This window comes from Muntiacus reevesi, chromosome 18 (genome assembly GCF_963930625.1).
Source record: "Muntiacus reevesi chromosome 18, mMunRee1.1, whole genome shotgun sequence".
NCBI classification, from domain to species: Eukaryota; Metazoa; Chordata; class Mammalia; order Artiodactyla; family Cervidae; genus Muntiacus; species Muntiacus reevesi.
The window spans coordinates 11917958-11929338 of NC_089266.1; the positions used below are offsets into that span (position 1 = coordinate 11917958).

Below are 11381 nucleotides of genomic sequence, written 5' to 3' on the forward strand. Positions count from 1 at the left end.
CCACCTGTGGGGCCGCTGGGGCCCCAGAATACTCTAACAGGAAAGGCTGCTCCCGAAATAAATTCCAGTTTGGCTTCTCCGCCAGGGCTACGTCCAGGCCTGAAGGTCAAGTGCACTGGGGCTCTCCAAGTCCAGCAGCCACCCCCCAAGGGCCCAGTGCTGCCAAGAGATGTGTTACCTTCAGGGCCCCCACCTCCACCTCCCACTGCCCTCCAGAAGCCCAAGTCCCCTGGTGGAGCCCAGGGATCAGAGGAACTTCTGGGCCTTAGACTTCCAGCCCCGTGTGGGCAGCCGAGAAAAACAGGGGCCTCACAGACCAAGTTGCCAAGCCAATGCCACCCCACCTTTATTTACTGGTGCTCAGGTTCCAGTCAGACACTTGGATCTGGAGGGCACAGGAAGAAAAACATGGCCCTGAAGACCCTCCCAACTCACCACACAGAGCAGGACCCACTGGGTAGCCTCGCCAGCTCAGGCCAGCCCCACGCCCCCTCCCAAAGGTGGGCCAGACCTGGCTGCCTAGAACCAGTGGAGGGGGCACCCAGCAGTGTGCCAGGCCCGGAGAGCTGGTATCATCCTGAAGCTGACAGGGAAGGAAGGGGTCAGGCTGGACAGTGAGGTGGAGGGGTCAGACGCTCCCGGTGCCCAGGCCACAGATGCAGCAGGGGTCGGTGAGGGACCCATGCTGGGTGTGGGTGGGACCACCCTGTCTTGGCTCCTGGCCACTTCAGGACAAAACCAGCCCAGTCCCACAGCACAGGAGACAACAAAGGGCCCCTCATCTCCCTCCTGATCCTGGAAGTAGCCAGGGGTTGGGAGGTGGGGGCAGGAGAAGGTGGTAAGAATCAGGGTCAGGGCCCTGGGGGGCAGGCAGGACCAGCAGCTCCAAAGGTCCAGCCAGGCCTGGGGGGCACGGGCTGGCAGGGCCGAGGCCCTCCTAGGGACGGGGGTAACCTGAGATCCCCCAAGAGGAAAGGAAAGGCTCGGGGAGGAGGGGCAGGCCTTGGCCATCAATCATGCCTGTCCTGGTCCTGGGATTTTCGGCCCACTGGGAGCAAGGCCCCCTCCCCCTCCCAGGAGCTGAGCCCACAGGAGAGGCGGCGGCCAGTGGCAGGCTGCACCCAGATCTCCCGGAGGCCAGGGGAGGGGCACTGGCGCACTTTAGGACTTCTTGGCGTCCTGCGTGTTCCGGCGCTTCAGGTCACTCAGGTCGATGGGCTTGAAGGCTGCCAAGGGGCAGAATGGTCAGTGGTGGGTACGGGCGGAGAGGCAGGGTCTGTCCCTTGTCCTGCCCTTGCCTCTGAAAGCCCTGGGATCCAGGCCACCCAACCACGCTGTCTTGGAAGCAGCAGGCAGGTGGGCCTTCCTGCCCCCTAGCCGGCCCCTCACGCCCAGGGCAGCCCCACTTACTCTTCAGGCTGGGGTTAGGGACCTTCTCCACGTACTCCTCCACCAGGCCCCGCTCGCTGCCCGACATCTGGCTGCGCAGGTCCCGCTCCACACCCTGCCAGGCTGCAGGAAGCAGGGGTGGTCAGGGCCCCGACCCTCGGGCCTGCAATCTGGCCCCAACAGTGTCCAAGCAGATGGCACCAGCTCCTGCCGTCCCTCCCCTCCAAGTGGCCCCACAGGCCCCCCGTGCCCAAACTCCCACTTCAACAGTTTCTGGCTCCTGAGTCCAGCCTGCTCTTAACCTGAACTTGTCCTCAACACACCCTCCTCCCTCGAGGAGCCCTGCCCAAGCCATGCCCCTTTCGGCCTCATGGTACCATGACCAGAGCTGCAGTCACAGAGGCATATGAGACCCACTAGAGTACAACACTTCCTCCAGGTGGGCGCCCCATCTTTCCCACGTCCTGTCCCCCACCCCAGCACAAATGCTGTGCACACGTGCTCACACCTCCACCACACCACTCCCAAGACACCCCAGGTTCCCCAGGGTGCGCCATCTTCCACGGCCCCCCTCTTCCCAAGCAAACACCACTGACTCCAAACATTGCCTCTTCTGGGGTGCTGCCTGTCAGGAACACCACAGTGCTGACCAGGCACACCTGTGACCAGAACAGGTCTCCACACCCCAAAGGAGTGCAGGGCAGAAGAGGTTCAGGGTGGCTGACTGGGGACACCCCACGTACCTTCATAAATGAAGCGCACATTCTCCTCGTGGGCCGGCGTGAAGATCTCGCTGCTGTTGGGGGGAGAGCGGGGGCTACTGTTCCTCTTGCCGTTGTAGACGACTCTGGAGACGGGGGAACTGGGGGGAGCCCGGCCCGTGAGGAGGGGCTACAGGGCAGGGCCCCCCCACACCTGGAGGTCATTCTACTACCTAAGACCCACCTGGTCATCGCTGGGGTGTCTGGTCCTCCCACTCCACTGCCGGATCCCCTCGGCCTCTGGAAGGGAAGGCCCACGACATAGGGGTGGGATGAAGGCCACCTTGCCACCCTCTCCAGAAGGTGTCCAGGGGTGGGAAAGGCGGGGGGCATTTGCCTCTTCCCTTTAGCTGTGATCTCCCTGCCTTCCAGGAGACAGGGTCGAGCCACAATCCAGCTGGCTAAGGGTACAGTACCATTAGCCAAATGCAGCCAGGGGTCGCCAACAGGCATGAGTCGGAGCAGCTTGAGCTCCAAGTGGACCCCACATTTGAACCACTGTGGCCCAGGGGGCACCTACCCCAGGGTCAGGAAGCCCCGTTGATATTCCCAGTTCAAGTCTCAGAACACCACTCCTGACAGCGTGCAGAGCCGCAGGAAAGGCCTGTAGTCGTCCAGTGCCCTCATGGCCTGCAGGGCCTAGTATCTTGTTTCCACTGAGCCTCTGTTTCCTATCTGTAAAATGGGGATATGCTTCCCAGTGGGAAAAGTGCCTGCCTGGCTTACAGGAGGGCTGGGGGAGGACTGTGAACCTGGAGGAAGCCATCAGGTCAATCCTGGTGACCGAGACTCTGGGGTGTGTCCTGTTTACAGGCTCTCTCAGCCCAGGAACCAGACAGCCCTGGATGGGGGTCTATTTTTAGACTCACTCTCAAACTGCCCAATTGGACAAAGTCCCCTCTCTGGCTGAGGACACACACCGCAGGGTGAGGAAGCTAGTTGCACAGGGCTAGTCCCAGGCCTGGCCTTGCCCCAGAGTACACCAACCCCAGGTGCTGGGGAAAGGGGGACGCCTGGGAACGGCCTGTGAGCACAAGCGCCTCCCCTCCCCAGCCCCTGGAGCCTGGGGGCCCCAGAATGCTCAGAGCGTGTAGCCACAGCCCCTCCTGAAGAGCCTGGAAGATGAGACCCAGTGGATACTTCCTCTCTGGCTCCTTTGGCATTTAAACACCTGCACAGGGGGACTTCCCTAGTGGTCCAGGGGTTAAGACACTGTGCTCCCATTGCAAAGGCCGTACGTTTGATCCCTGGTAGGGGAACTGAGATCACACATGCTGCACATCACAGCTAGGGGAAAAAAATCTGCACAGGTGAAACAGCCTACAAACTGAGGTAGCAACAACAAAGCATAAAGCCAGCTTCCGAAGGGCACATCGAAGCCTATGCCCTACCAGGAGAGAGGCCCTGCTCCTCACAAAGTGACTTCTCCTTTCTCTGGACTCAAGGGATCTCACTGCCTATGATTCTCCTGTCCAGGTGCCAGTCCCACAGACACCAGAGCAAAGAGGGAATGCCCTCTCTGGCCTGAGGGTGCCCTGGGGAAACTGAAGGGGCTCAAGAACACTCACATCTCAAGGGGCTATTGGCAGCACAATGAGGTAAGAGGCTTCAATTAAGCAACAGGAGGGAGGCGCCTGGAGATCAGCCATCCCCTGCCCAGGCCCCTTCAGCCCTCCTGCAGTCTGTCCTCTCAGACCTCGGTGGCCACGTCTTCAGGGTACCTGCCTTCCCAGCTTTGTCCATCTCCAGGGCCTCTTCTTTCCAGGGCAGCCTGGGTTTGGCCTCCTCTGGTCACAGCCTGAGAGCTGCCTGGCCTTTGTGGGTGCCTGACTTAGGTCCAGGGCCCCATTCAGTCTCAGGCCTAACTCAGAGGCCAACCCCTTCCAGCTCCCGTTGCCCCAACTGCACACACGCACATGCATCCATGGCTCTGGGGTTCTCTGAGCACGTCACCTGCTCCCCTTAGTCTGCATTCCCAAGGCCTGGACCCCAGGCCCCTGGAGCATTTGGTCTCCACAGTGGGAACCCACCCCTTGTTGCCCCCACCGGCCACGCTTCCTGACCACAGGCTAGAATCCCCCATGAGCCGTGGAGCTGTGTACCTGTCACTGGGCACCTGTCCACACGGATATGCTACTTGAGCTAATAAGGTTTCTGGTGCTCTGGACAGAGCAGCCAGGAAGTACCCTGGCCAGGGGCAAGACACCCGCAGGCTCTCATGTCCTCAGGACTTAAAGAATGAATAAAAGGACTTTTTAAAAAGGAGTCAGACTGTCTGCCTCCTCTCAATGGGGGAGGTCACACCCAACCAGGTCCGTCTTTAATGGCCTGTGTCCTACCAGCTGGTTCCTACTTGTGAGGAACCCCCACGTCCTCCGTCTTCTCCCAGCAGCTCGGCCTCCCTCCAGGGGCCTTTCTCCTTAGGACCTCGGGCTGGCCCTGCCCCGCCCCCGTGGATACCCTGCCTCCTGTGGGATGCAGGGACACCAAGGCTTCACCTGAGTGTACCAGCAGCTTCCTGCGGGGCCAGGACCTGCTGCTACCCTGACGACAGAGGGACAGTGAGCTGCACTCGCTCACCTTCATCACCTCCTGCAGCTCCTCCAAGAAGGTGGGCCCCCCATGCTGACCCCAAAGGAAATTTCCGGGAAAAATCTAACAAATACGCATGCCCCGTGACAGCCATTCCAGTTCCAGGATGTACCCAAAGGAAAGGGCCTGGTGGCTACCGAGAGGTGCACAGGAGCAACCAGAGAAACAGCACTTGTCTGTGCCGAGGGAGAGTCACTGAAAGGGGCCCATGTACACTGGGCCTGTTTCCGCCTTGGAAGGTGACAGCTACAAGTATGAGCCATGGCAACGGCGGGAGAATCATACCACTGATGCTAAAAACAGAAGCCTGGGGACACACGGCTGTCCAGCGGAGAGGGCCGAGCTGCAAGGCGTGGACAAGAGACAAAACAAGGTCAGGGAGAAGGTGTCTAAAAGGGCAGTTGGACTCAAGGAAGGCAGGGCGGAGAGCTGACCACTGAGCCGCCATGACAAAATCAACGACCTACCATGACGGGGCTCAGTGGAGTGAGGGGAGGAAGTGGGACCATCAGCTAAGACTGCCTGTCCCTGACAATCAGTTGTGAAAAGAGGCACAAGGCCTGGGCTGACAGTGGTGTGTGTGGTGAAGCAAAGGGAAACTCGAGCACATTTACTGTCTGGGGAAAGTGCTGAGCAGGGCCTCTACAGAGGCGACTGCAGAGGAGCCAGGCGACCAGCAGACTGGGGAGAATGGCACGCCTGGAAAAGCGCCAGGGACACCTAAAAAGGCCCAGTAGGCCACGAGAGTCCCCTGAGGTTGGAGTTTCCAGTCCATCTGGCCAGTGGGGAGGAAGCATCCACTTCTGCAAACATCTCCCTCCTCTTGTTTGCTTTCCGACTTTTGTTTACCATGATTATCAGGGACAATTATTTCCTGAAGACTGGAGCTCAAAACCTCACTACATATACTACATCCCATCAACTCTGAGAAACTTTTTTATCCTTTTAATAGCTTTGAAATCGGGTTGTATCTGGCAATCGCCAGCACAAAGGTTAGCACCATTTTTTTCATACTCGGTGGAGCTTGTGAGGCCCAGCTTACACTACTGAGGTCTCAGATCTAATGATGCTGAGCTTCCCCTCAGCCCACAGATCCCAAGCCTCCCCCTACGTGTATGTACTCTTCAGTTACTTCTTCCCATTCCCACCCACCCCTGGTCCGACACCCACTGCTCACTCTCCAACCCATGACGGGACAGCACCCTGCACTACCCTCCTCCATCCTTGGTTCACATGATGCCAGCATGATCTTCCCAAAACCTCTCCCCACCCAAGTCACTCCCCACCCAGACACTACCAGGGCCTTCTACTGCCATCACGCCCTTAGTCTGGCCACAATCTAATTCACCAGGTGTGGGTGTCACCAGCTACTGGGCCCCCAGCCCATCCCAAACACAGTCCGAGCCACAGAGCCACCTCTGCTGGTGCCAGTCACAGAGAACCATACAAAGTCCCCCGGTATGCTCCACAGGCCTTGACTGTTGTCCACAACAGCCTAGCCCATAGCAGCCAGTGGGCTGCATGCTCAGCACCCAGCAGGGTCCAGGACCACTCTGTGACTGGGGGTCATCCATCGCTGCTCTGTCACCCCTGGGCAGGTCTCTTCCCTCTATGGGCCGTGGAATCTCCATCTGAGCCAAAACAACCCCCAAGAATGTTCACTAGGCCTTCCTGCTCAAAGGGACCCAAATACAGCCACATGAAGTCACAACCTCAAACAAGATCTCTGTGGCTGCTTATCCAACAAGACAGTGGACAGGGAAATCATAGAAGGAATGCATCATCCAACTGGGCATTTCTGAGAGTAAAAGGGCTGCTCTTGACTACGATGTGTGAGCCAGGACAGCCTTGGGCAAACTGAATGCAGAGAGTTTCCTCAGGCATGGTGGAGACACACAAACATGACACTGTGGAGGGGCAGCAGCCGGGGGCCAACTGTGCAGGAGCCATCGCACTGAGCCAGCGAGAACACCGATAAACCCCATTCTGGAGGTTTAGCGGATGAAGCAACCTGCCATTCAGCAGAGTGGGGTCTGCGCCCCAAGACATCCCAACCTCTCGGCCTCCCAGGCCACAGAAATCAGGGCTAGGCTAGGACTGAGCTGCCCTGAGCACCCCAGAGACTGCCTCTGCCTTCGCTTGTGCCCCTGGCAGGTTCCAGACCTCTGGCACCAATGTGGTTATGCTTAGAGACAGGGAAGGACTCTTCCTGGATGGATCTATGTAGCGCCTTGTTCTTTCATGGGGGAAAAAAGGGTTTCAGAGACCTCCAGGGAGGAGGAATGCCGGGAAGGGAGCCCAAAGCCCAGTCTCCAGACTGCCAGTCTCGAACTCTATCCCCCCACACAGCCATATGTCTAAAGACAGGCGGTGAGCTGATATTCTGTTGTCTGGAAAAGTGACAATGGATATTCCGGAGTTAAGAATCAATGATGCAATTGCAGCCACTCTGTGTTCCTTTAAAATTTTTGGTAGGTACTCAAATTTTCTCAAGACTCCATTTCCCCTTCATATTCTGTGTCTCTGGGGATCTCAACAGCCCAGTTTCTACCAATGAGACTTTTAGAAAGCAATCTACCACTCAAGCAAGTACCAGCAGGACACTGCTGTTTTAGATGCCAAATGGGCTTGGCAACCCTTGAAGACCCCCAGGCGAAGCCTCTAAGCACTGCACTACCCCTCTCCCTCTATTCTTGGTGACAGCAGCAGCTTCCCTCCCAAGCAACAAACCCCAATGTATGCATTCCCCTCCTTCCTCACTTGGAAATCTCGCCAGCCCTTCCACTCACCCCAAATCAAGCCTCTTCCTTCAAGACTTGGCGCCTCCCCCCTCCCTCCCCGCACGGCTCTCTAAAAGCTCTGGACACTCCTCCTGACACCTCAAAGGCTTTTGCTCAAAATGTCCTATCTGCCCAAAATCATTGCCCTGGCCCTGGGGGCCTGGCTCATGACCATCTTCTCTGGGAAGTCTTCCTAGGAGGTAGGTGGGGGACACGACTTGTGCGCCTCCGCGTTACCCGAAGTTTCTCACAAACCTGGGTCGCTCCGTTCGCGGCCTCCCCATGGCGATCCCCGCCCACCCCGGCATCCCCCGGGGTTCCGGTGAGCTCCCCGAGGACTGGCAGCCTCTTACCCCCTTCCCTCCCCTGACACTGATTCGCCCAGCTCGGACACCAGGAGCGTAGGACACGCGGGACGGCGATGGAGGGCGAACCGCGGGAGCCCGGCCGGCCGCGCTTCGCGGTCAGGAAGCATCGTCAGGGCTGCTCCCCGGACGACGAGGAGGCGGCAGCTTCAGCGACGGAGAACGGCGGCCCGCTACTCCCTCTGAGCCCCTTGCCCCGCCCCGCCTCGCGGCGCCCTTCCCTAGCCTCCGCCGCGGCGGGCCGGGAACCCCGCGACCCAGCCCGGGGCCCTCCCCTCGCGGCCGCCGCGCCAGGGCGGGTCCGGGCCGCGCCCGCCCCGCCCCGCCCCCGCCGCTACCGCCTCACCTCGCCCTCTCGGCCGCCGCCGCCGCTGCCAGGGGCCCGGCCGGAAGTGACGCGTCGCCGCCGCGCACGCGCACTGACGCAGGTCACGTGACCGCCGGCGCGGGGAGGGGCGGAGACTGAGGCCTGGGTCTGAGAGGCTGGGGTCTGAGGTGTTCTTGGAGTTCGTGCCAGCCGGGGACGAGGGATGCCGAGGACAGTCTCCTGGGTCAGCGGGGTCGGGGTTCTGGGACAGACAGGGCCTGGGAGTAGCGGGATCGATGGACGGCATGGACCGGCGGTCGGGAGCCACGAGACTAGCTCCTTGCTCCGACACTGCCCGATCCCCAGACCAGAGTGGACGGCGGTTGTCCGCTGACCACCGGAGCAACCGGAGCCGAAAGACTGGGACAGGACGGTCCCCAGTAATCAGGCCATCACCACGGGCTTGGGAATAACGTTTATTGAAAAAGTAAAAAGTATAGCAATAAAAAAAAAAAAGTTCACCCCAAGAAAAAGCCAGGCCGCGGTTGGGAGAGGGGAGGGGTTTTGCCCAGGTGTGGGATCCTGGCCAGTCTGGCCGGCCCATAGCCCCGCTGGTGGGGCACTCCTGGCATCAGGGGGAGATGGGCACCTGACTTCTCCAGGCAGAGCTAGCGCCTTGGGAGGGCAGGGCTGGGCTCAGTCCATCTTAGTCCCTTTGAATAGCTCCACCAAGTCTTTGAATTCCGGGTCAATGAGGTCTGAAGGCAGATCTCCATCGTCGTTCGCCGCTTCTCTGTCTGCCCCCAGGGAAATGAGGTACCTGGGGTGCAAAGGGCAGCCCTGGTTGAGGAGGGAATGTGGCCTGGAGAATGCTCACCCCTGCCTGAGGGTAGCAGCGTGCAGTTCTGAGATCTACCTGTTTTTTCTCTTTCCAGGTGAGGTGAGGAGAAAGAAGCCGACCCTTTGGAAGCTTCGCTAACTTTTGCAGTTTGCTCTTGGGAGGCAACAGGGCAGAAAGGAGATTCCAGAAGCCCTTAGGGTTTTTAGCTATACTAGCAGGGCCACCTTTTGGGGAACTACGTCCTGGAGGCCACCCTCTCACCTGGCTATATCAGGGTATCCGTCGCTGCAGGCGATGTGCAGGGGTGTCCAGCCTGTCTCGTCTCGCTGATGAATGTCTGCCCCATATTTGACTAGCAGCTTCACACACTCGAGGTTTCCAGAAAGCACTGCTTCATGAAGGGCCGCCAGGCCTGGATAGGACAGGAGGGGTCAAGGCTCAGGCCTTCCCCTGCCACCCCACAGAGCCTCACCGGCCCTAATAGCACTCACCCGAGGGGTAGATGGTGTCCAGAGAGACTTTCCGAGTCCGGATGAAGCGCCCCACCTGCTCCAGGTCGCCCTGGCGGATATGGTCCAAGAACAGGACGTCATTAGGGAAGCGCACGCTGCGATCAGCCAGGAGCCTCCGGCGCCGCTGCCTTGGGCTGTAGCGGGCATAGCGGGCTGTTCTGCTGGGCATCCTGGCAGCTATGGTTTGGGCCACCCCTGTGGGGACCCTCCTGCTCGGGGAAGGAAGGTGCACGGACCTGAACCGTGTGCAGGCTCTTCTGACTGACGGTGACCTCCAGCACCGCCACCACAGTGCTCTCCCTGCTCCCGTTGGCCAGGGCACCTTCTTATATAGGGCCGGCAGAGCTATATAAAGCTGCGCAGTCATGCTCGCACCCGAGGGGCTGAAACTGAGCCGCTCCAGCCCTGCCCTCAGGATCATGTTTAGTGGTTCATCTTTCAGCCCACCTGTCGCTGTGCCTGGCCAAAGGGGTCAGATCCTTCCTGGCCACTGCTCCCTGCCCCACAACTGGACCTCGAAGGTGCTTGACAGAGGGCAGGAGAGGCACTAGAAGGGCAAGGCCCATAAGCAAGGCGGACAGATAATCAAGGTCATGAGGACCAGGGTCTCCCTCCGTCCTGAGAACTTGGGGAGAAGGGGATGATACATGATAAGTACAGCTACCTCTGCCCACTGGGAAGGCGAGGGGATGGCCCACACCTGAGGAAGCCCAGGAGAGGCTGTACAGAAGAAGGCCCAGCCCAACCCATCTCCGTGTCATTTGTCACTTTCTATGAGACTGACGCGCTACCTACTGTGCTAATGAGGCACCTCATTTGTCACTTTCTATCATGGATTGTATCACTCTCAGGGCAGTTTTCCCAAAACGTGGGCTTCAGTGGCACTGCCCTTCTGCTTGGAAACCTCCGAGATTAAGAGTCAAAATGCACAACTTCCCCGGTGGTCCCGTGGCTAAGACTCCCCTCTCCCAATGCAGGTGACTGGGTTCATCCCTGGTCAGGGAATTAGATCCCACATGCCGAGAGGAAAGATCCTTCATGCTGCAAGGAAAGAGAAGATATCACGTGCCACAATGAAGACCCGGTGCAGCCAGATATTATTTTTTTTAAAGTTTCCCTGTATTTTTAAGTTTTATTTATGTATTTGTGGCTTCACTGGGTCTCTGCTGCTCGCTGGCTTTCTCTAGTTGCGGTGAGCAACGACTACTGTTCATTGTGGTGTTCAGGCTTGTCATTGCAGAGGCTTCTCGTTGCAGACCATGGGCTCTAGAGCGCATAGGCTCGGTAGTTGTGACTCACAGGGCTTATTTTCCCCTCTGTGTATGAACTCTTCCCAGAGCAGGGGTTGAACCTGTGTCTCCTGTATTGGGAGGCAGCTTCTTAACCACTGGACCACCAGGGAAGTCCAAATTTCTCCTTTTAATAAGGACACCAGCCTACTGGTGTCCAGGAAGTAGGGCCCACCCTACTCCAGTTTGACCTCATCTTAACCAGTTACATCTGCAGCGACTCCATTTCCAAATAAGGTCACATGCTGGAGTACTGGGAGTTAACACTTCAGCATATAAATATTGAGGGGCGCAGTTTGGCCCCTAATGCTGGCAAGATCCTCCAGGCAGTCATTAAAGACCTGGATGCTGGAGATGGGCCAGCAGTCTCGTGGTGGGCAGGACCTTGGTTATGAGAAGCCCTTGCACCACCATGTTGATCTCTTTCCAGCAAAATCAACAAATTCATCAACACTCCAGGTGCAAAGACCTGGGCCAAATGCTGCAGAAAACTGCACTGCCCTGATGGGGTTTCTTTTCCTGCCTCTGCTGCTGACGTTCCCTGG

General features: G+C 58.5%; 2 protein-coding genes across 4 annotated transcripts; both read right to left on the reverse strand.

Annotated features, from left to right (window-relative positions):
- Positions 1-321: 321 nt before the first annotated feature.
- On the reverse strand, positions 322-8284 carry MCRIP1 (MAPK regulated corepressor interacting protein 1). 3 transcript variants are annotated; one of them, XM_065910128.1, is made up of 5 exons: positions 8234-8284; positions 2335-2390; positions 2133-2251; positions 1411-1512; positions 322-1226 (listed from the first exon to the last, which is right to left on the reverse strand). In XM_065910128.1, the coding sequence occupies exons 2-5, from the start codon at positions 2340-2342 to the stop codon at positions 1162-1164; spliced, it is 294 nt and encodes a 97-aa protein (XP_065766200.1). In that variant the 5' UTR covers positions 2343-2390; positions 8234-8284; the 3' UTR covers positions 322-1161. The 3 variants fall into 3 exon arrangements, with proteins under 3 accessions (XP_065766200.1, XP_065766201.1, XP_065766199.1); XM_065910129.1 differs by lacking the exon at positions 8234-8284 and adding an exon at positions 7876-8159; XM_065910127.1 differs by lacking the exon at positions 8234-8284 and adding an exon at positions 2671-5858.
- A 373-nt stretch (positions 8285-8657) lies between these two features.
- PPP1R27 (protein phosphatase 1 regulatory subunit 27) lies at positions 8658-9869 on the reverse strand. The gene is made up of 3 exons (XM_065910003.1): positions 9527-9869; positions 9297-9447; positions 8658-9014 (listed from the first exon to the last, which is right to left on the reverse strand). Exons 1-3 carry the CDS (start codon positions 9714-9716, stop codon positions 8891-8893), a joined length of 465 nt encoding a protein of 154 aa, XP_065766075.1. The 5' UTR covers positions 9717-9869; the 3' UTR covers positions 8658-8890.
- Between the last annotated feature and the right edge of the window lie 1512 nt (positions 9870-11381).

Coding starts and splice junctions, on each gene's coding strand:
- MCRIP1 (XM_065910127.1), bottom strand. CDS start 2,916: ATGGCTTCCTCCAGGTTCACAGTCCTCCCCCAGCCCTCCTGTAAGCCA. Junction 2,391..2,670: donor CGGGGCTTCCTGACCCTGGG/GTAGGTGCCCCC, acceptor CTTCCCTTCCAG/AGGCCGAGGGGATCCGGCAG. Junction 2,252..2,334: donor GACACCCCAGCGATGACCAG/GTGGGTCTTAGG, acceptor GGCTCCCCCCAG/TTCCCCCGTCTCCAGAGTCG.
- PPP1R27 (XM_065910003.1), bottom strand. CDS start 9,716: ATGCCCAGCAGAACAGCCCGCTATGCCCGCTACAGCCCAAGGCAGCGG. Junction 9,448..9,526: donor GGACACCATCTACCCCTCGG/GTGAGTGCTATT, acceptor TGTCCTATCCAG/GCCTGGCGGCCCTTCATGAA. Junction 9,015..9,296: donor GGATACCCTGATATAGCCAG/GTGAGAGGGTGG, acceptor TTTGCACCCCAG/GTACCTCATTTCCCTGGGGG.